At 36.1% G+C, this 24,979-nt stretch overlaps 1 protein-coding gene across 7 annotated transcripts in view; it reads left to right on the forward strand.

Moving 5' to 3' along the window:
* The first annotated feature begins 4,599 nt into the window (after positions 1-4,599).
* The window catches only part of myrf (myelin regulatory factor), a 50,550-nt gene continuing 30,170 nt past the window's right edge, over positions 4,600-24,979 (forward strand). For all 7 annotated transcript variants that reach the window (XM_028449110.1, XM_028449116.1, XM_028449111.1 and 4 more), the window contains exon 1: positions 4,600-5,059. In XM_028449110.1, the coding sequence (XP_028304911.1) occupies positions 5,014-5,059 (46 nt within the window). In that variant the 5' untranslated portion in view covers positions 4,600-5,013. The remainder of the gene's footprint in view (positions 5,060-24,979) is intronic.

A 24,979-nucleotide genomic window follows, 5' to 3' on the forward strand; every position in this document is an offset into this window, starting at 1 on the left:
ACAAAGATTTGTATTCTCTAAAGCAGTTCTTCCCCAAAAGGGGGTACGTGTACTAAATTATTTCATTCACTTTATTTTATTTTATTATTTTTTTTACAAACTTTGAATATTTAAAATGTGTTTTTATCACTCATTCATCCATCTTTATGCTTTATAGTTGTTTTTTCATAGTATTCTGAGCAAAATGTTGTAGTCGGACGAAGGGGGGACCTGGGCTTTGAGAACCATTGGTCTAAAAGGTAAATTGGATTAATGTGAACATGCAAAACTTCCCACCAACAAATGTGCAGTGTTCAGGTGAGACAATGGAATGATCAATTATTTCATTTATTTGGATAAAATAAACTGGGGACCTGTCCAGGGTGTACCCCCGCCCAGAGCCCAATGAGAGCCGGAGATTGGCACTGGCAGACCCCCGCAACCCTGATAAACGGGAATGAGTGGGTGAGAAAATGGATGGATGGATAAAATAAAGATAAAAGATGAAATTACATTCACCCAGTGAATTATTTTTAAGGGCACCCTATCTAATAAGTCCTGACATGTATTACAATGATCTCTCTATGAGGGAACAGCAGTTTGTTCACAAACCTTATACTTCCACACAGCATGGAAGATTTGTGTAAGTGTGACACACACACACTTGTGTACACACACACAGCGATAACATAGCTATATGAGATAAGACATACACACAAATCTAAAATGAACTGCTTCAACACAGCCAGCTGTTTCATTGTCCTCTATCTGTCTCTCATTCTTGCTTGTTTTCTGAAACAATCCCGTGCTTAGTGTGTGTGGAAGAACGGAGGCGTTGTTTGGTTGAATGGAGGGAAAGCAGAGGGGCAGAGGGGTGTAGAGGGAGATGCTCCAGCTGTGGGGGGGAGGGACGGGACAAAACAACAGCATCTCACATGTGGGTGAGGGGTGGGTGTGCGTCCCACTGCAGAGGATGCACACAGTGGCATTGTTACATTGGGGTGGGGGGGGGGTGCTGATAAGAAATGGATAATTCCCTCAAATCATCCCTTTGGAGGGCCTTGACACTAAAGGTTCCTGTTGCTGTGACATGGACCCTTTTTAACATTTTTACTTGATATTGTTACATTGAAATGTTTGTGGAAAGTTCTGGACGAGCAAGTCTGATCCATGGAGGCCAAATTTACATTAAAGTACTCAAAAGACTTGCCTTTAACACAGAGGTGGACTGGCCATCTCTCATATCGGGCATCGTCCGGGTGGGCCGTCGACCTAAGTGGGCCAGTCCTGCAAGCAATGTTTTTTGTTTTTTTTTATTTTTGATGAGCAAGTGGAGGCAGACATGGTACCAGGTGGCCCAAAATGGTCCAAAAATGACAAAAACATGGTAAGAAAAGAGTGTCAAGTGACTAATGGCTCGTTTTCACACTATGTACTCCTGCGACACTGTGTGTCTGACAAAGTGGTCAGCAACACCGGGGCCCCTCATGGGACAGTCCTTTCTCCCCTCCTCTTCACTACCTACACCAGGGACTTCAACTACTGCACTGAGACCTGTCATCTGCAGAAGTTGTCGGGTGACTCTGCGGTGGTTGGATGTATCAGGGAGGGGTACAAGGTGGAGTACAGGGCTGCTGTGGACAGCTTTGTCACATGGTGTGAGCGGAACCATCTACAGCTCAGTGTGACAAAGACTAAGGAGCTGATTGTGGACCTGAGGAGAACCAAGATGGTGGTCAGCCCTGTCTCCATCCAGGGGGTCAACGTGGACACTAGTACAAATACCTGGGAGTGGTGATTGACAATAAACTGGACTGGGGGAGGAACACTGACTCACTCTATAGGAAGGGCCAAAGCCGCCTCTATTTTCTGAGATGACTGAGGTCCTTCAACATCTGCAGGAAAATGCTGAGGATGTTTTACGAGTCTGTTGTGGCGAGTGCGATTCTCTACGCTGTTGTTTGCTGGGCGAGCAGACTGAGGGTCGCAGACGCCAACAGACTCAACAGACTCACCCGCAAGGCCAGTGACGTTGTGGGGATTAAACTGGACTCTCTGACAGTGGTGACAGAGAGGAGGAGCCTGTCCAAGGTGAAGGCCATCTCGGTCAATGAGTCCCACCCACTCCATGATGTGCTGGTCAACCACAGAAGCACCTTCAGCACCAGGCTGATTCCACCACGGTGCTCCACAGAACGCCACAGGAAATCATTCCTGCCTGTGCCGAGCCATGTAGAGCCAATACCAGCAATGGAAACGCAACAGAAATTGGGCCGAAAGCAGTTAAGAGTGACCAAAATATGGACAAATAAAGAGGAACCAGGTGGTATTTACTGTAATGGCAAAATGTAGCTTAAATGTGCAAAATGTGGCAAAGGATAGTGAAAAAGGGCAAAAGTGTAGAACAAAAAGAGGCAAAATGTACGGTAAGAATGAAACAAGTGGTATTTATTGGGCAAAAGTTAGCCTATTTGGATGAAAAGTGGCCAAAAAAATTTAAATGTCAAAAAGAACTTGAAAAATGGACAAAAAATAGGAAACAAAATGAATATTTATTGACAAAAGGTAGCTAAAGTGTGAAAAAAGTGTTGGGCAAAAATGTGACAAAGGAAGTTGCAAAATGGACAATGTAAATAGATGAAAAGGGGTTAAAAATTCCCATTTTAAGGTTTTCTGGGGGAATAATTAATAAAATGAAGACATAAAAAGCCACATGTTGAGCATCTCTGGTAATGGAGTGGGCTGGTCTGGACAAAAACACACAATCTGTTATTACTGCCATTTAAGAACACTGTTTCTAGAACACTATCTCTACAATTAGTAACACCATCACCGGCTGATTTTTATAACCAATACAAAGTAATTATAATCAAAATGTATCCAAATATGACAAGACATGACAGATTACAGTTGTGTTCTATCATTCTCAACTATGACATGCCACCATGGGTGGACTCTAAGAATGTTAACCAAAATTACTGAAAAAATAGGAAATTAAGAACAAACAATTCTTAGAAAAAATGATTTGAGGCTTCCCTGGTGAAGGAGAGTGGAACAAAAAATGGCATTTTTTGATTGGGTAAAAATCATCACCTGACTAAAATATTTTTATCACCGTGTGAATTTCCTTGAAATCACCACTTATGCTTTGTGTACTTTTAATGAGTTTGTTATGACTGTAGTTAAACTGGTATAAATAATAATTCTAATAGTTTGTGGACCATTTAATGGGTTGAATTACTGCTTGTAGTTAATGCAAACTGGATCTGCATCACTGTGAGTTTCATGTGGTGCATAAATGCAGATTCACGCAGCCTCACTGCAGGATCATAAAGTTAATGGAAACTCATTTATCCTCTCATTGTGAGCCTGAATTACTCTATGTGTAATGTACTGTTTTATTATATTGTTTTATGTTAGCACTGTTAAAACTGCTCTTTTTAAAAGTGTAGAGATATTTAACTTTATTGTCCTGCTTCAATAGTTACTAAATGTTAATAATCCACACAGATGGTGACACAAAGTGTTCCAGCAGAACATTGGTACCTTAATGACGCTTTCACATTATATAAAGACCACCTTCATCCATTATGATTTTCCCAGTTCTACCATTTATGTTCCTGTTGTTGGAGCATTGCGTTCAGTGTTTAAATGAAGCCAGCCTGAACTGTATTAACTGTTTACTCGTAGTCAAACCATCCATTAATGGCCATTGTTACACAGGCTTGAATCATTGTCTGGCAGTTTGATTTTGCTTCTCACACATCAAATTCAACAAAACCATGTTTAGCTGTTGCCTGATTGATCTCCAAGACTTGCAAGTGACAGTTGTTAAATTTATATTGTGACAAAACCATAAAAAAACGAAACTTTTTTTTCCTAAAAGTCACTCTTTTAAAAAAATATTTTATATAATAAACTTTCATTTCATTATTTTTCAGACACTCATTTTGATAGTTATAACAGTAAGATTTCATTTGAATGCAAAAATGATTTCACTACAGTGTGAATTTACTGTTTTTTTTTTTTTTTTTTTTTTTTTTTTAATTTTCCATTTTCAATTTGACTAAAAACAGTACAAATTTAGCAAAGGTTGATGGAAATAACAAAATGACAGATGATTTATGAATGAAAACTGTTTTTTAACATTTAACAATAAAATATGTTCGTAACATAAAATTTAAAAAAAAAATGCATTTCTGGACTTTTTTTTTAATTTTTATTTAATTTTTTTCTTATCCAACGTTGATTATCTAAACACACATTTAAAAATAATTACTTCAGCTAAGCTTTTATTTTTTAAATGTGAAATTATTGCTTTACTTGGTTGATAACGTTTCTATTTCATAATTGATATATGAGTTTTAATTTTGATTAAAACTGGTTTGTAAGAATACCAAAGAAGAAAATAGGGTGGGACCAAATAAGTTCAGACAATCCACTCCTTTGAAAGTGTTAAAAAATAAATCTAAAAATACACAAGATTGCGTTTTTTTGGTAAGGTCCTACACACGTGTTGCGACCATAAACTAATTCACACACGCGCGCGCATATGCACACGCACGCACGCACGCACCTGCCTCTGCTGCTGCACACCCAGTCTGACAACAGAAGAACAGAACCAACATCCTCTCGTGGCAGCGCTCTGGAGCTTTGCGCTCTGGAGCTTTACGCACACGTTTACGCACCGTTTAGTGGTTTTTTTCATGCGCGTCGCCGCCAATGATGACGATGTGATGAAGTTTGAAGGCGCTGTGAAATGAAGCTCAATGGATTTATTTGGACTTTTGTTGTTACTTTAATTTAAGACTCACCTGAGAGGAAACTTGTGACACTGTCTCGATCCAAAGCGTCACTTGGATGCGTTTTATCCGTTCTAGACACGGACCGTGGTGCGTAAAGCGTGGAGCAACTGAACAAGTGAATCAGAAAATCTGATTTTGTGATGAATATGTAAAAGTTTCCCTCAATCCGAATTAAAACTATTCGGACGGGGGGAGGTTTTCATGGATTTTTTATGTGGGACCCGCTAGGATGGACGTGGTAGATGAAACAGAAGCGTTACAGAGATTTTTTGAAGGTAAGAATTTCTGAATCTATGATTGATTTTGTTTAGTTTTATAAAAAATAAAATAACGTAAAAGACCTGACGTGATTTAATGAAAGCCTCCTTACCTGGTCCATAATTAAACTGCTTTCAGAAGACATGGCAGGTGTGTATATATGCAGTTTTATTGTAAAACCAATCATCTTTTCCTCAACTTCCTCCTAATTTTGACACTAATGCTGCTCTTTTCTTTTGTTTAAAGCTTTTAGGGGACATCACTTTTGCAGGAATTCAGGAAGGTTAATGGGTGATGGGACTTAAAGTGCTGGTGATGGGTAGCAGAAGTTAAAGTGGGAATTTTAGGGAGAAAAAAAGGTGGAGGAGGGTGGGGTTGGGGCTTTGAAAGGGAGTAGGAATTTTGGCCAAGATAAATTATGTGTTTTGCAAGTGTGCTGTGGCACAGTGTGTGTGTTTTAGAGATTTGACCAAGTAGACTTTTATGGAGGTTGATCTGTGTCTTTATCATTCAAGCAAAAAAAAAAAAGTCACTTAAATAACAAAAAAAAATAATATATATATATATATATATATATATATATATATATATATATATATATTGTGTGTGTTCAAATGCAAAAACAAAAGATATTTGAGACCCTTTTTTTTTTTTTTTGCAATAATAAAGACACAAATCTACCTCCATAGACTTTGAGCTGCAATGCTGATCATTGTATTCATAAGTGTTCAAATTACTAATCAAGCTGGTTTTATATCCTTGATTTGAAATTTGCTGTTTATAACGTGTATTTTTACATGTGAATATTGTTTTCTGAAGATTGAGTTTGTGCTGTGAAGTCACACATTTCACATTCCAAACATCATTATCTTTATTCTGCTTGTTTTTGGTCATTTTTCCAAAATGTGGTTAATGTCAAAACATGGTAAATAACATAATCTCATATTCTATCCTTTGGTGTCTATTTCTCATTTGGAATGAGGTCAGGTGCACACAAAAACACGTGCCGGGCAGTAATTTATCATCTGAGGGTCTTAGCACTTTAATGTAGTGTACACAGAGCACTGACTTAAATATACACAACCATCCATGACTGTCAGAGGGTCCTCGCCATTCTCTAAAAAAATCAGTGTGTTTACATTCTTGCTTTGGGAGTACGAGAGATGTTCTCACTTTGGCTTTATTTCAGATACTTTTTCTTCAACTTAAATGTCAGCAGAAGTACACAGCTGGTGCACATGTTCCCATTAAATGGTTTACAGTTGCACTTTCCACCAAAGCTAATGATATTTACCAGTAATTTACGGAAGCTTATTGCATTAACTGAAGAAAAAAAAGTTAAAGTTTTTCTGAATTGATGAGATAAAAACAAGTAAATTAAAAAAAAAAAAAAACGGCCCAGTTTTTCTGTCTTATAGGAAGTATTTTTTTTTTTTTTTTTTTTTTTTTTTTTTGATTTGATGAGATAAAAACAAGTACATTTTAAAAAATGGCCCAGTTTTTCTGTTTTATAGGAAGTATTTTTTGTTTTTTGTTTTTTCTGATTTGATGAGATAAAAATAAGTAAATTTTTTTTTAAAAAAAAAATGGCCCTTATTTTATAGGAAATATTTTTCTGTTTTCCTTAAGTAAATAAAAACTTTTGCACAGTTTTTCTGTTTTTATAGGAAATATTATTGGGTTTTTTCTGAATTGGTGAGGGAAAAATAAGTAAATAAAAAAATTGGCCCAGTTGTTCAGTTTTTATAGGAAATGTTTTTCTTTTGCTTCTTTTTTCAAATTAATGAGATAAGTTTTTATAGGAAATCTTTTTTTTTTTTAGTTTTTTTCTGAATTTCCTATAAAAACATATCTTATCAACTCAGAAAAATTATTTCCTGTAAATACAGAAAACAGGGCCAATGTTTTTATTGACTTTTTTTTCCCCAGAAAAACCTAAACTTTTTGTCTTCTTCAGTGAATGCAATAAGCTTCTGTACATCTTTGATCAGATCTTTCCACTTTGTTGCAATTTCCTGTATAAAAAGTGACTCACTGCTCTTGTAAACAGTGTTGTAATAGTATTTGATCATATGTGTAGACGTTAACATACATTCCTTACATAGCGTTGGTGGCGTTCAAACACAATGAGGTGAGAGTGGATTTTAGCTCTGACTCCATCACAGTGACAGTGAGCAGACCATGGAGGAGGTGAGATAGTGCAGACTCAGGGTAGAGAGAGAAAGAGAGCGAGAGACCCCCAACCCCCTCAAAACTTGACCTTCTCTTTGACTCAGACAACATCCACACATTCATAAGCAGTGTTTGCCACACACTAAGGATTGTGAAACATTTGCTGTTTTTTGGAGCATTCTGAGTCATCATGACATAATCTATCAGTTATGACGTGATTACATACTTAAATACCACAATCTGTGGGTGACGTTTCAATTTAGCCTGAGTGGAAATAACAGTTGCTAAAATAAAATAAATCAAAACTAAATGCTAATTTTGGGTTTAACCTCACTTTAACCTGATAGCTTATACTGTATGTACATTTGTTTTTTTATTTTTATTTATTTTTTCGACTGTAATGTAATCACTTCCGATATGATACCGATATTGTAGCCTTGTGTATCGGCCGATACCGATATTGATCCGATAAGATATCAGGATGAATCATACATACTTTTATTACTTATTTTCTAGTGTGGAATGTTACAAAAGACTTGATCATGTGATGTCACTCAAACAGAGATCAATAGTCATTAACAGTTGGTTACTTTGTGTGAACCACAGTCACCTATGGATAGAAGTGCTGGAGTGGAACATTTTATCGGAGAGTTTATATCGGTGATTTTAGATGCAGTACGATAAAATCTGATATTTGTCTTCTGGCCGATATCAGACTGATGTCCGATATCAATATCGGATCGGGACACCTCTACTTTGTTTAATTACAGTCTTTTAAGTCTCTTCATTCTTTGGTTATTCTGTTTCAGATCAAAATAACAAATAAACTATCTGGTTATTTTGTTTTACTGACTTAAAACTAAGGCTGAACGATTAATTGCATTTGCGATATTATTGCGATATCATAAAACGCGATTTTCTAATCACAAGAGCTGCAGTTTGAAAAATAAAAAAAATGTTTTTCTTGTCCTGTCTTGTACTGTAAACATTTTACATTTATTTAAAGTTTAAATAAATCTGAAATTGTTTATTACGAAACAGATTGATTGATTGTTTGTGTTCATTGACAAAATACATGACAAGAGGCCCTTGAAAAAATAATTGCATATTAAATCGCAAACACAGTTTTGAGGAAAAAAATCGCAATTAGATTATTTTCCGAAATCGTTCAGCCCTACTTAAAACCACAACAGAAATACAGAAATATCAAAAACCAGACAATCAGTGTTTGAAAATGAAATCTTTTGTTTGTGAGATATTTGGATATTTAAAGGAAACTATGGATGAGAGCTTCATGTTTTAATCTCACCACACAGAGAGGACCCACAGATGGGGGAGGGGACTTTTACTCCCTGACAAAAAAAGAGCAACGCGTAAGTCACATTACTGATGAACTGGTGAATTGAAATGCTATTAATACATAAATCAATCAAAACATGGATGTTACATAAAAGCACACACGTGATTAAAAGACCCAGAGGTGGTGTAATGATCTACTAGTGCTCCTCGTTTCTTGTGATCAACTTCTGTGTCTGTTGACGGCTGCCGTTAGTGGCTCAAGGTATTATAACGTGCAAAATAAATATTTTTACTGTACTCAAAAAAGCTGTAATTGTTTTGGCAAAAGTGTCAAATCATAGAAGTTGTAACATCTATTGTTCCTCACAGTCGATAGTCAGTCACCTGTTTATTTGGATACTATTTGGACCGTAACAGATCCATTATACCATAAAACAATTTACTTTAAACGTGAGCAACTTCTCACGAGCTAAAACATCCACAGACCTGTGGAGGGAAACCAGATGCAACGGATTTCCCCATAAATATCCAAATATCTCACAAACAAAACAAGATTTTATTTTAAAACAGAAAAATGCTGCTTTTCTGTTTTTTGATGTTTCTGTATTTCTGTTTTGGTTTTAAGTCAGCAAAACAAAGTAATCACACCGTTGATTTTGATTTTGATTTGGTTTTAAAACAGAATAACCAGAGAGCGAAGGGTACACGGATTATTTTTACTTAATATGTACATTTTCTTTTTTTTCTTCTTTAAATTTGTAATTTGTCTTGAGCTGCTGTAACGAAGTCATTTCCCCCTGGGATAAATAAAGTATTTGTGATTCTGCACCATTCAGTGAAAACTAATTGTATTGCATAGATCTCACCTTAGATTGGCCTTCATGTAGAAAATAGTTTGAGATTAACATCAACACAACTAAAGATCAACACGATTTGAAGGATTTATAATTCATACACAATAAAAACCCACAAAAGTCTCTTCAATTACACCCAACAGCTCTAAAGTTGATTTATTGTTGTCTGACAAACCAAAGAGTGCATTCAACTATTCTATGTGTGAAGACAAAATAACTACATATTCTGCTTCATTACAGCTGGGATGGCGGGATTGGAATTTTTCATCTATTATCAAACTCTTACCTGAGTTACTGTATGAAAATTCCCATCAAGTCCCCCAGTACTCCCACAGTAGTTGTAAATAATGGGAGGGAGGATCGTCGTCCATCTCAGAGAACCTGTGTGAAACAGGCAAACTTTAGACGGCTCGTCTGATTTGTGGATTTGTTAAGAAGCAAAGTTGGAGGAAGACATTGTTTTTGAGCACTGAAGCTTATCGGGTGTTCAAATGTAGGGTTTGATTCAGTCAGTGCTGCCAGCTGAGTAATCCCCAGGCAGGGAGGATTTTACCATCAATGTATCACATCGAGTCAAGTTCATCTAACAAATTGAAACTTGGCGACTGTCTACGACGTTCTTCAATTTCAAGTTCTGTGCCTGTAACTGTGGCTCAACTTTTACACTATCATAAGCTGAACACAGTAACATGCTTTATTAAAACTATTTATCACTTCACACTAGGTGTCCAGATCCGATATTAATATTGGATATCGGTCTGATATTAGCCTGAAAACAGATATCGGATTCAAATTTACGGATTTTCCAATTTTTTAAAATTTTTAGTTTTATATTTATTTTATTTAATTGTAGAATACTGTAGATATTATGTTGAAGGTTAAAAATTAATGTAACCAATTGGTTAATAATAAATAGGTCAGTTTTTCTCATACCTACTGTTGCTGACTATTGTTCTCTGTTTGAGTGACATCACGTGATCGAGCCTTTTCTAACATTCCACACTACAAAATAAGTAATTATTATTATTTTATTAAAGAAAAGAGAGAGAAGAAAAAAAAAGTATCTATGATTCATGCTGATATCGGATCAATATCGGTATCGGCCGATACGCAAGGCTGCGATATCGGTATCATATCGGAAGTGAAGTTATATCGGGACATCCCTACATCACACACCACATTAGACTTGGGCGGTATCCAAATTTTGATACCGTTACACCGCCTCCCTATTTTATAAAAATATGACGTAAGACTCAGGGTGCGTTCACAACGAAGGCGACTGTGTGTGTGTGTCTGTCTATGTGTCTACGTGTGACAGCGGAGAGGACTGATCGCTTCTTTTCCTTCTCACTCCGGCTGTATGTTTACAGCACTTATCATTAACACTAGCACCGCTTTTTCGGTTTAAATGATCAACTTACAGAGTTACTAAAGGATGAGTTCACTCAGAATGTAGGCTTATTCAAGGAGTTAAAGCTGCAGTTCGTAGAATCCTCTCTCCGCTCCGTTTCTTAAACTGAAACCGAAGCTGAACCTCCTTTACTGGTATATTCTGAACACTCTTAGCAACTTTTTTCTCTATATAGTCTGGTGACAAATGTATGGATTTTATCTTGTGTTATTGGAGATTTTTGTGGTGTTTTAGAGAGCACACACAGATCCCTGCTGACTGACTCTGAGCAAACCATCACTCCGCTATAGAATAAATTCACCTTGAATAAGCTTCTCTTGGTTTACACGCGTCTATTGAAACTGATGCCGTTTACACGGTATTACCGTATTACCGCCCAAGCCTACATCACATAATTTGGTAGCAGGTGTTTCTGCTATCGTACCCACAATTACCTTTTTTTTCAGCAGTGTTTTGTGTGTTTCCGACTGTATTTCTCATATGTATTGTTTTTAAGTGTAAATCATCACCATAGAGTTTCTTAGCTTATGGATCATTTTCATTGGTTCTCCCACTGTATTGTTCTCAAAAAACACTCCATCTTTTTACTGAATAGAAGGTGGGTCCGTGGGCTAGACTAATAGGAATCCACTGTCAAAAACAACTCTATGATCAATAAGTATAAAAAACGAAGAAAAAACAATGATTTTCTCTTTCTGGTGGATGGTGCTCTGGAATATATGACGATATTTTGCAAATTTGGCCTTAAAAGCTTTGAAATTAACGAATTAGAAGATCTATGCCCAAGAAAACACAATATTTTGCACCATATTTTTTTCATTGACTATTGAACTATTTCACTGTTATCGAGCCTGTGTTCCTCCATCTTAAAATCATGTGATTTATGTGACGTGACAGGCCTGCTTTGTAGATCATTTTGCAGCTTTTTTTGGTCCAAATGCCAATTTGTGCTGCTTTTGTTGCTCTAAATAATCATTTGTTTGGCATAGATCTACTAATAAGGACATTTCAAAGGTTTTAGGCCACATTTGTAAAAACAGTGGAGGATCCCTTTAATGGGTATGTTTTTAGGATATTGCAACCTTGAGTATTGGCCGACACCAATATTGAGTATATTCTAGTGCTGATTTTGGAGGTTTTAAATGCAGGCCAATATAATCCGACATTTGGTTTTCTGCTGATTTCGGAGTAGACTGATATCCAGGGGTGGACTGGCCATCTGACATACCGGGCATCGCCCCGGTGGGCCGTCGACCCAAAGTCTGCTACGTTTCTTTTGACGAGCGAGTAAAGGCAGGTATGGTAACAGGTGGCCAAAAAATTCTTAAAAAAAATTACAAAAATTTGGCAAGAAAAGAGTGAAAAGTGACTAAAATGGGCCAACAGCAGTCATGACTGGCCAACAAATTGGCAAATAAAGAGGAATCAGGTAGTATGTAATGGCAAAGGGTTGCTTAAATGAGCAAAATGTGGCAAACAATAGTGAAAAATGATAAAAATGTGGAAGAAAAATAGGCAAAATGTAGGGGAATAGGTAACAAGTGGTGTTTATTGGGCAAATGGTACTTATTTGGATAAAAAGTGGTTAAAAAAAATTAAAGAAAGGACAAAAACTGGATAAGAGTGTCAAAAAGAACCTGCACAAATAGACAAAAAATAGGAAGTAAAGGGGTATTTTTTGTCCAAAGGAGGCTAAAGAATAAAATATTACATATTTCCTTTCCTTTGCCCCAAAGGGAGTAATTTTAAGAATTTCTGGGGAAATAAAAATTAAAACAAAGGCATAAAGAACCACATGTTGACCATCGCTGACTTAATAACAGTTTCTACTTTGTGTCTCTGATAATGCAGTGGACTGGTCTGGATAGAAAATACCAGGGTAGAATTTTCATCCCAGTCCATTTCTGGTGATATCCAATATCAATATCGGATTGGGACACCCCTACTAGGAGAACATGTTATATTGTTATTATCCCCAATTTGAAGCATTATCAGTAAAAATCAAGTCCCCAACATACTTCCTTTCCCTCAGCCATTAGCAGTCAGCCTCTCATACATAACGTGTTGTCTCCAGCCCTGGTGCTGGTTCAGCCCTGGTCCACTCCCAGCCTTGTTAGCTTCCCCAGTAATCTCCTGAGCCTGGTCTGCTGGTGTGACCAGTGCTGGTGTGCGACAAGGACTGTGTGTGGTAGCCTGGTACAGCCCTTTCTCATGACCAGGGAGTAATCCTCATTATAACACTCTTCTAGCCGTTCACACACATACACAATATGCTTTGTCACATAGACATACGCGCACATACACACAGTTGTTACCCTGGTCTGGAACTTTCAGGTCTGCAGAAGAAAGTCTTGGAGTTTGGGAAGGAAAACATGTAAAAAATCCACAGGAATTGTTGGTCTTATCTTCAGTTTCAGGTGGTTTTATCTCAAGGACGTCAACATGCTGTGGCTTCGTGCAGGTACTTGGTGCTTGTGTGGATGTGATCTGTCACTGTGTGTGAAGTGTGAGTCTTTCTGTTAATAACGTGGTATGATAATGCACCTTAGACAGTCTACGGTTGTTGTGTTGGAATTTTCTTTAATTTTGCATCAGCCTGTGCGTAAACTGTGAGTTTTCAGATGTTTCTAAAGTTTGAATAATTGTACAGAAAACTGTTGCATGGAGTGCTGCATGGATTTCTTGTGTTGCTTGAAAAAATGTGTTGTCTCCCTGGTGCTTTTCAGTTTGGGGATCCAACTTAGAGTTTAGAATAAACTTAGAATAAAGGGTTTTTAACTACAGTCTCTTTTTTTGAATAAATGTACTCTAAACTCATGCTAAAAACATAAGTTCATATATGCAGTGTTTATAAGCTTTATTGTTTTGTTTTGTTGTTCATATGCAGCCATGTTCACTTGAGTTTTATTCTATTAATAATCACAGACCTGTCCATGACCCAGTGGGTAAGATAGAAAGCAAACCAAAACTCACTAAAGTGAGTAACAAATGCATGGAACTTTATTTTGTAGATCAGTGTTTCTCAAATGGGGGTACATGATGGCACTACAGGGGGTCCTTGAGAGAGAGAGTCCCACCCCAGGCGTGAGATGACCAGAATTGATCAAAACTATAGGAATAAATCTATTCAGGAACCACTAAATCTGAGTTGCCTGGAGTTTAAATGAGGTCGCCTGAAAATTCTGAAAAATTAGAGTTAAAAGATTTTTTAAATGAAAAAATAATAATGTTTTATTTAAAACAACACAATTTCAAACTATTTCTATACTTTCACTTTATGAATCTAGTTCAACTAAAATGCAGTGAAACATTAAAAAAAATGTCTTAGAGGTCAGCAGAAATTCTTGATATCAAAATGGGGTCACGGACCAAAAAAGGTTGGGAACCACAGCATTAAATACTGTTTATTTCTACTTATTCACACTCTTAGATTATTTAAAATGTGTTTTCACTCATTCATTTAATTATTATGATCTATAGTTGTTTTTTAATAGTTTTCTTAGCAAAATGTTGTAGTCAGACAAAGGGGGGGACATGGATTCAGAAATAAGAGAAAGCGGGAACTTGAGCCATAAAAGTTTGAGAACCACTGTTGTAGATGATAAATGGGGTTCAGTTTACACTCGTGTCCACACTTTGTGTTCGTGTAGGCCAGTGTTGCTTAAGCACTTTGTTGTTATGTTAAGCAACTTTTCATACCTTACCCTCCCCCCATCAACTTTTTAGGCAGTGGCTATCTGTACGGTTGCCGTATGAATATACCGACATTCTATCCGTACGCAGCGCCCCTATTTGGCCAGTTTAGGTCACATGATGGGTCAGTCATTGAGCAGTTTAGTCATGTGACTAAGATTAAACCTTACCCTAAACCTAACCCTAAACATAGTTGCGACATTGGGTTATAACCTAATCCTAAAACGCTACGTACTTGTACTTCAGTAAACGTACCAATAGTACCAGGGGTTGTCCGTACGGCAACCGTACAAATAGACAATTTCAACTTTTTCTTCCCATAAAGAAACCAACGACACACTAGTGATTTGTCCCAGTTGCCCAACTGTCCTCCTCTGTCTGGGCCTGTGTGCCTTAGAATATTCAACTGAAATGACAAAGACAGCTCAACTGAAAGACTCCTAAATGTAAACTTTGCTAGTAGGAATGAGACGTGATTTAGAAGCTGCTTATGCAATTAAAAAAGCATGTTACACACACACACTTGTGGAGGTCAATGTGTTTGACAAACTGTGACGACGTTGTGATAAATCAAGTTTATGAGGTTAAAGGCATCGATGGTTCCGATGGTCGTGCAGACTTTTCAAGATGTTTTCACAGTAGCTGTGTTTCCATTACCCTTGAAAATGCGCAAAATCTAAATAGCGCAATAAAAACTGATGATGGAAACACCTGAATTTTTTAAAAAACGCTAATATTGCTAAAAGGATTTGATGCTTTCATCAGGAGGATTTTCAGGTGTTTTGATATTGAAATTTGTCGCAAAAGCGCTATGGAAACACTTTTTCTACGAATACACATCACAGAATGTGACGTACCTGGTCACACGACCACTTCTCTCGGAGAAAACATGGCTTGTTAATATTCCAGGTTCAGAGGCCCCGCCCACTGAGGTAAAACAAGCATTGTCAAGAAAATAAACGTTTCCAAGATGAAAATCATCATCACAGCTGAGGTGAAGAAAAACAAACGTGCTTTTCGGTAGAGTTCATTTTAAACGCTTTGTGGACAAGAATAACGGAGGAAGTGAACAGCGTTTACGTATTTGAACGGACTCAGGCTGACGTTTGAATTAAGTTCTCAATAACTACTTTAATATTAATAATAATAATAATAACTGACGTAAGATCTGATTATAGAGTACGATTACGTCAAAATTGAGAGATACCTAAGCTTGCGTGAATTTGGTTGAATGCACATCGTACGCTCAGATCTGAACATATGAACGGTTGATAAATGAGGACCATTGTGATCTTGAAAACACATGCAAACCTTAATATGTTACAATTACCCTTACAAATCTATTTGGCCTGACTAATCGAATTACAGTATATATTTAAAAATAACCCAAATACCGGTACATATTCTTGATTTAACGCATCTGCAAGAAGTTTACTCAACCAGAGTGTGTCCTATTAAATCAAATCACTAGGTTTAGATGGAAAATATATTCATTCTAAGTCATTTTAAATTCTTCATTAAAACCTGTTAGAGTGGGGTTGGCAAGTTAATTCACTCGTACTCTCAATCACTTCCCACAGTCCAAAGAACATGGCTGTGCCTGTTACTGTTTTTCATAATTCACTAAAGTTAGGAAGAAGATCAGGAAAGTCAAACGATGTTTACCGCAGTGATGATGTTGTTGTTGACCAATTTTCATCATAGCTTTCATCAGAAATAGTAACTACAGTAAGTAGGGCTGGGTGGTATGACCAAAAATGTATATCAGGGTATTTTTCAAAACTCTAATGGTTTCACGGTTTATGACGGTAATTTTTTTTCATGCATAATCAGGTGTTCACAGCATTTTCTACTGGTTGAGAGATGAATTACTGCAGTAGATTGACTTAAGATGGTCTATTTTACTGTCATGATGACACAGCTCTTTGCTGTGCTAGCTTAGCTTTAGCATTAGCTTGATTTCTGCTGCATACTCAGTGGTGTGGTGGTTTCTTATGGTGAATAAGGTAGCGTTTTGTTTTCAGCTCCACCAGGACTTATTTCCGCGTTATAGGAATTACAAATTGTGGTCCTTTGCTCTCTTTTTATTACTGCCGAACTGTTGACATGCTAAGCTAACCGTGCCTTCGTGTCCGTGAGTGTTGTTCTCCTGTAGCAGAGGCATGCGCACGCAAGCACATGCTCACATGCAGCTTCAGAGCTTGTGTCTTTCTTATCCATTTACATGCATGATTTACACCGTAGCTAACACCAGAGCGCTACTGTTTACCTTCTTATTTAGAAGTGCAACGTTGAAAAGTCCGGTCTGAAATGCGGCGCAGCGTTGTCTTCCGAAAGTTGTGTGATCAAATACACCGGTACGCGGAATATTAAAAATTAATATCATAACGAAAATATATACCGGTATTCGGTATGACCCGGTATACCACCCAGCACTAATAGTAAGACAAACAAAGGGAACGTGACTAAAATGATTACTACAATTATTGGCATTTTTGTCAACAAAAACAACAGCGAATTATTTTGACTTCGAATTTAGTTGTCAAGAACTTTAGTATAAGAGAGCGGGAAATGATGTTCATTGAAGTAATCAGTAAACTGTGTGTGTGAGGCATGAGACTAATACAGGTAAATGTATTTGTGGTTTGTGGGTTAATCAATGTAAAAAAAGAGTAAATATTTGGTCGACTAAATTCTCTACAGACTTAGTCGAAAAAGACATGTTGACTGAAACTTGACCAAAAAAAGTTGACCTCCAAAAAAAATTGGCTTTTATTTTTGTCAAAATTCCAAAAAGTAAGACAAAAATCTAAATTTTCTGTCAAAACAATCCTATAATACTGATAACACCACATGCCTAACCTGTCCAAAGTTGTTTTAACTGTGCTTCTGATTGGATATTGTTCTCAAAATGATGTTATATTATAAACACACTACCAAGGCACTACAATTCACACACACAGTGCATGTTCACATACAGATGCGTTTGCTTACACAAACTCTCCTGTCAACTTCTAATCTGTGAAAAGCTGAGCCTGTATCGACGCTGGACTCACAATCCTTTCACTGTTCCTGGTCGAGCACAGCTGGACTCAAACAAACAAACATGGAGGTCAGAGAAATGCAGATGTGGAGTGTACAAAGAGTCCGACTGCAGTGATTTTAAGGGAGCAGTTACAACTCATTTGTAATGATTGTGTTCTACTTGCTCAGTGTAAGGAGAAATGTTCCTATGTTAAAGTACGACGGCTTATTTCCATCTGATGCTCAGTGAACTCATCATACTCTAACTCTGCTCTAGCTCTGCCCTCTGCTTATCATTTCATTTTCATTACATTAACAGAGCATCACAGATTTTTGTATTGATTAGTTTTTTTTTTGTCACTGCTTTGCCCATATTTATATGACGTCCTAAACATCAAATAATTTGAATCTTAGCACTTTTATCACCACTTAGTATTAGGGATATAACGATTCACTCAACTCTCGATACGATTTGATTCACGATACTGGGTTCACGATACGATTCTCTCATGATTTATTTTACAAAATGGGACTGTAGACAAATGATGACTGAAAAATATTCCTTTATTTTTTTTTGGGAAATAACTAGAAAGTACTGTACTATTTTATTTTTATTTTTCATTGTCAAAATAATACCTTGATAAACTATTCAAAACAATACAATTTAACTAAAAATAACTCTTGAATGAAATAAATAAAGGAATAATACAAATGAAGAAGCCTATTAATTTAAATTCTGAACAATGCAAAACTGCATAATAGTTCCTTTTCTTTTTAAAAGTGCAACTGAAAATGTAATTTGTGCCTTAACAATTGGACTTTAAAAAAAAAAAAAAAAAACAGTCATTGCACTGTATTTACGTCAAATATTTGTTTGGACCAGCAGAGGGCGCTGGTAACAGTGGTCGGTTGGCATGCAGCTAATCTAGCAGTGAAGAAGAGATGCTATGCTAGCAGACAGAGCTAATAGAAAAACGTGACTTTTACAGATATTCACGTAAAATTACAGACATTATTTCGGTGTTAAAGGGGTAAGGAATCATTTATGAACATGTTTAAGAGTAGAAGGCGGCCAGAAAGAAAGTAATAGCAGTTTCCGCCCACAGGCTACACTTCTGCTGATTAAAAAAAGTACTGCGATTCAATTTTCAGAAAATTGATGTGAACCGTGATACCTATGAATCGATTTTAAACTGCCTTACGATTAATCGTTACATCCATAATGCTTTAAAATGTATATTTTATATTTATTTAAAGTTTAAATAAATCTGAAATTGTTTATTATGAAACAGATTGATTTTTTGCTTGAGTTCATTGAAAAATACATGACAAGAGGCCCTTGAAAAAATAATCGCATTTAAAATCGCAATATTGTGGAAAAAAAATTGCAACACACAGAAAACCCAAAAAATAGTGCAATGAAGAAATCGATATCGGATCAGGACACCCTTAATCTTTTCTATATTATTTTTTACTTTGAACACAATTCTGTAATGGATTGTAATTGGATTGTAATTGGATTGTAATTGGATTTCCTGTGGGGCAGGCGTTTTAACGCCTGATTCAGTCCATTATGGACAGATTTAAAGTTTTATTATTATTATTATTATTATTATTATTATTATTATTATTATTATTATTATTATCTAAGTGCCAAAGTCCGTCTACTCAGTAATGTTCACATGTACAGAAATTATTTTTCTACAGCAACAGCCTGAGCAGTTTTCAGATTTTAGTACATTTGTAAAGTGTTCCTATAAACATGAATTTATTGTTGAATAACTTAAACAGCTTGTGTGAAGCTGCAGGAACCTATAAGTTGATTTCTTTAGTTTTCCACCTTCTATGGAAATAGTTTGTAACTTCCTGAACATTCCTGATGTTTCCTCATGGAAACTGAATCATGCTCTCGTTTTTAAAAGCTACGTCTGTTGATTAACATCTGACATTTTACTACATCATTGGAGCTTTGGACAGTAAGGAGCCTTCCTGGGACCTTCCTCTGTGGAGTTGCATGTTCTCCTTTTTTACCGTGGGAAGTATTTGTAGTATGTATTTAAAGTTCATTAGAGATGCTGAAATTCCCTATAGGTAATGAATTGTTGTGCGTAGGGCTGCACAATTAATCACATTTTAATCGTGATCCCAATTTTGGTTGCCACGATTAAATTAGCCTGATCGTCGGCAACATTTACACTTAGAATATCAAATCAGTCACTTTCTCAGCCATGTGGTGGATTGATGAGAGCTGTGAGCTGTAATTGTTTTCAATGAGTTGCCTTTGGTGAAAGCACTCTGTAATAGTGTATTGATTCAGTTACTCTTTGGTAGATTTAAATTATTGGGTTAATTTATTTTCATTTTTTTTGTACAATTTTCATTTAAAGCTTCATTTTGCACCGTAAACTGTTGATATTTAGTTGTTTTTTTTTTTAAAGTAGTGCAAAACAAATACAGATTTTTCCCTAACATGAAAAATAATTGTGATTATAATCGCGATAACAATGTTGATCAAAATAATCGTGATTATGAGTTTTGCCATAATCGACTCATACAGAAGAACGAACACAGAGTTATGCTGGAAAAAGGAAGGAATAATCTGCTGATTCAAAAAAGTGAAAAAAGGAAGCAAACAATTGTTTTGTTTCTTCCTCTTGTAGCGTGTAGTTACATAACAGGAGCGACGCAACAATGAGTTCAATTCAAAGGCAACACCATTATCAATGACAGCCACCAGTTCATCACAGGACAAACCCAGTCACAATCAAAGACCCTCATACAATGTAGATCAGACTAGTTACCAAATCCATGTACCCTTTGTTCTTTGCTTATTCGATTTCAAACCAAAATAACAGATATGACCCGATACAACTTCTTCACCTCCGATATGATACCGATATTGCAACCTTGCGTATCCGCCGATACCAATATCGATCCAATACAATATCAGCACGAATCATACGTAGTTTTATTACTTATTTTGTAGTGTGGAATGTTTGAAAAAGCTTGATCAAGTGATGTCACTCAAACAGAGAACAATAGTCAGCACCAGTAGGTATGAGAAAAACTGACCCATTAATTATTAACCAATTGGTTACATACATTTAACCTTCAACATAATATCTACAGTATTCTATGATTGAATAAATACGATATAATGTGTATCGGACAGTTTAGATGCAGTCCGATAAAATCCGATATTCGTTTTCTGGCTGATATCGCACCAATATCCGATTTCGATATTAAATCGGGACACCCCTAATAACAGATAAGCAGTGTGGTTATTTTGTTTTACTGACTTAAATCCAAAACAGAAATATAGAAAAATCAAAAACAAGCAGCGTTTTTTCTGTTTGAAAATTAATTCTTGTTCTGTTTGTGAGATATTTGGATATTTAAGGGAAACTATGGACAAGAGCTTCATGTTTTAAGCTCACCACACAGAGGGGACCCGCAGACGGGGGCGGACTTTTACTATTAGACAAAAAAAGAAGCAACGCATAAGTCACATTACTGGTGAATTGAAACATTATTGATGCATAAATAAATTAAAAATGGATATTACAAAAAACATGCACATGATATGTGATTAAAGGAATTAGAGGTGGTGTATTGAATCTACTGGTGCTCCTCGTTTCTTGTGATCAACTTCCGTGTGTGTTGACGGCTGCCGTAAGTGGCTGAGCGGTATTATAAATATTTCTACTGCTCTCAAAAAAGCTGTGGAATTGCAAAAGTGTCAAATCATAGAAATTCCAGCATCTATTGTTCTTCACACCAGCCTCAGTCGATAGTCAGTCGCCAGTATATTTGGAAACTATTTGGACCGTTGCACCATAAAACAAAACTACAGCGTGTGCAGCTTTATACGAGCTAAAACATCCACAGACTGAATGAAAACATGAGCAGGACCAGAAAACTGCTGAAATAATTCTTGGTCCAGGACCTGTGGAGGGAAACCAGGTGCAGGTGATAATTTCCCCGTAAATATCCAAATATCTCACAAACAGAACAAGATTTGTTTTAAAACAGGAAAAACGCTGACGTTTCTATATATATTTGATTATTTTGATTTGGTTTAAAACTTAAACCTTAAACTGTGCAGTCTGTATTGAAAGACCTGGGGACAAACTTGAGTTTGTTACACAGCATTACCCACTTCCTGACCACCATCACATGGATACAGTATATACCTGTACCTGTATATATAAATAATTAGTAAAGCTGAGCTCTTTGTGCAAACATACGTCTCTGAATCTTGTCTTGGGTTTCACTGCTTCACCTTCTTTTGGACCCAAAGCTAATCTTTCCCTGGGCTCTGTTTCATATTTTCTCCTCATATGTTCTATCATTCCTTCCTTAGACGTTAAGCTTTGCTTTTTGCCTTTTTTGCCCGTGTTCACGCCAGCCTCCATCTCTCCACCCTCCCCTCAACCTCTATCTCAGGCTTTTTTTCCCCTGCGTTATCAGGCCTGCCAGTATAAATTTACTGCCTCTTTGGGTGGGGTGCACATCTGGATCTTATTTCAGGGGAACCATCCTGGGTTTCTTTTCATGCACTGGCATGTATACAGAGACATTTACCATCTGTTTCTATCCAGTGGTGAAAGACAGTTAGTTTTATGAACATTAACATGCACTTTAAGTATGAGCACAACTTGATTTGATTTTATTGGTGTTGAGTAATTTATTCCAATGTGCAGTGGTGTCCTGGAAGAGTTGATGATGGATTTAATAGAAGACACAAAGATGTTGTTTTCTTAGTGAATATGTCTAAATCTTGGATCATTTTAGTCTGAATGTGATGAGGTAAAGTATGACTGTAAACTGTGATTGTTGCTTATCATCAAACTATGGGTGACGCACATATTGGGGTGATGCATATATACCATTCCATCTCTGCTGTGTGTGTTTTTCAACAGCCGGATACATCGTCATGTAAATGTAAACATGCTAATATTGTTGAAACAGAGCAAGTTCATGTTTTAAATCTGGGTCGTATAGACATTTGATGTTTTAAAAGACTTGTTAATTTTTTTTAGACTGGCATTAATTGTCACTCTCAGTTTTTATGTTTTTTTTTTTTGTTTTTTTTTTGAAGAGTCACACTTGTTGCACTTTAAATAGGAAAAAATTCTTATTTATCTTTTTTTTTTGTTTTTTTTTTAATATTCGTATTAAGTTGAAAACTTTATACTCAGAGTTAGAGCTGCACAATAAATCAAATTTGAATCATGATCATGACTTTGGTTGCCACGATTAAATTAAATTAAAAAAACAGATTCTGCACTATGTAATAGTGTATTTATTCAGTTACCCTTTGGTACATTTTAAATTGTTGGGTTAATTTTTTAAAAATATTTTTTTAATTATAGTTCTGTTTTAAAGCTTAATTTTGCACTGTAATAAAAACATAGTTTTTTTCCCTAATATGATAATTAATTGTGATTATATTCGAGATTACAATATTTATTAAAATATTCATGATAATTTTGGTGATAATCGTGCAGCCCTACCCAGAGTATATATATACCCAGTTACAGTCAAATGAAATCATGGTTATTTTTACAACAATATTTTTTTGTCCTTTTCTAAAATATAATATAGGTATTGCAATAATTTATTCACAGTAATTTGTCTTGATTTTTTTTTATTCCCAAACATTATTGCGGCCTACTACTGTAATCTTTTATGGTGAACAGCGTTGCACGTATTGTTGTGAGTCTACAAACTAAAATAACTCACCAATGCATGTGTTATCAACAGAAGAAAAGAGAATATACAGTTGTTTTAAAAGAGTGTACATAAATACTGTAAGCATTTTAAAATTCTACTTAAAAGAAGAATAGCAACCACGCAAAATCCCTAAAAAAGACATTATTTTCATAAAACCCAACAAAGTGCAGGTGTGTATTGAGAATGGGAGTTTCATGTATAGCATTTAATCTTTTAAATCTGTCAATCCCTTTTTTTATTAATATTCAAGCTCACAAATTAGGTTTTTAAACAGATCATGCTCCTATTTTGGTCTTTATGTGTCAGTTTTTAGTTTGTATTTTTGGTTTCAAATGGTTTAGGAATGACCAGAACAACAGAGCAGAACAAATTTTATACTAGGGTTGTCCCGATTAGATATTTATATCGGATATTGGTCCGATATCAGATAGAAAACGAATATCGGATTTTATCGGACTGAATCTAAAATCTCCGATATAAGCGCTCCGATATGTTTTTGTTGTTTTTGTCTCCGCCCTCAGTCGTTCCCATCATATACTGACAGTACAAAATAACTGAGGTGAACTTGAATTGTTGACTATTGTTCTCTGTTTGAATAACATCACTTGATCAAGCCTTTTCTAACATTCCACACTACAAAATAAGTAATAAAAGTATGTATGATTTGTGCTGATATCGTATCGGATCGATATTGGTATCGGCCAACACTCAAGGCTGCAATATCGGTATCTAAAGTTGTATCGGGACATCCCCATTTTTATACACAGGGCAACTCGATTTGCTTTACGTGATTTTAACATTTCGACAAAAGTGCAGCAATGCAAGAGTTTTTCTTTGAACTTGACAGATGATTTACACTGGTTAGGAAACACATACCAATAATAATAATAATAATAATAATAATAATAATGTCTAAAGGAGATCCATCATTATAGGATAGTTGAGAAACACACAAATACACAAAATCACACGAGTCCATCCAGGCTGAGGATTCAGATTTTTATTTATACCCACGTTCTGTCTGGATTTCTGTATCAACGTTAAAAGGGTTTGCTTCACTTTTTGGTTATTTCACAAAAACCACACATTGATAAATACTAAATACTAATTTTTAGCCTTAGAACACAATATAACACACTGAAAAGATTACAGCTTTTCTGACTGACAAACAGTAAAAGTAGTTATGGAGGCAAACAGGTGATGTCATGTCAACTTAAGTGACATATTTTTGTTGGGCTGCAGAACAATGTTAGATTAAGATAAAAACAGAAAAGTTTGCCAGTGTAGCAGCGAAATTCCTCACATTCCCAACTGAAAAGCAGCTTGAACTGATAGAAGGAATACGTGTGTGTGTGTGTGTGTGTGTGTGTGTGTGTGTGTGTGTGTGAGAGAGAGAGAGAGAGAGAGGAGTAAAGTATAGTCCAGGTCTTTGGTCTTTACCCTTTCAACACACACTCCTGCCATCTTCTCTGTTTCCTTGGTTCTTCTGACTCATCCCAGAAAACTAATGTTTTTATATCAATCAATCAATCAATCTTTATTTGTATAGCGCCAAATCATAACCAATGGTATCTCAAGGCACTTTACAGTAGAGCAGTCTTAAGGACGGACTCTTCATTTTATGGATACACACATATGCATATATACGTATATACACATACATATGAATCCCACACCCAACATATATATATATATATATTTGTACAGTTTCACTGGTATGGGGAGAGATATGCCTCAAAGATATTGAC

This window comes from Gouania willdenowi, chromosome 6, assembly GCF_900634775.1.
Source record: "Gouania willdenowi chromosome 6, fGouWil2.1, whole genome shotgun sequence".
In the NCBI taxonomy this organism is placed as follows: domain Eukaryota; kingdom Metazoa; phylum Chordata; class Actinopteri; order Blenniiformes; family Gobiesocidae; genus Gouania; species Gouania willdenowi.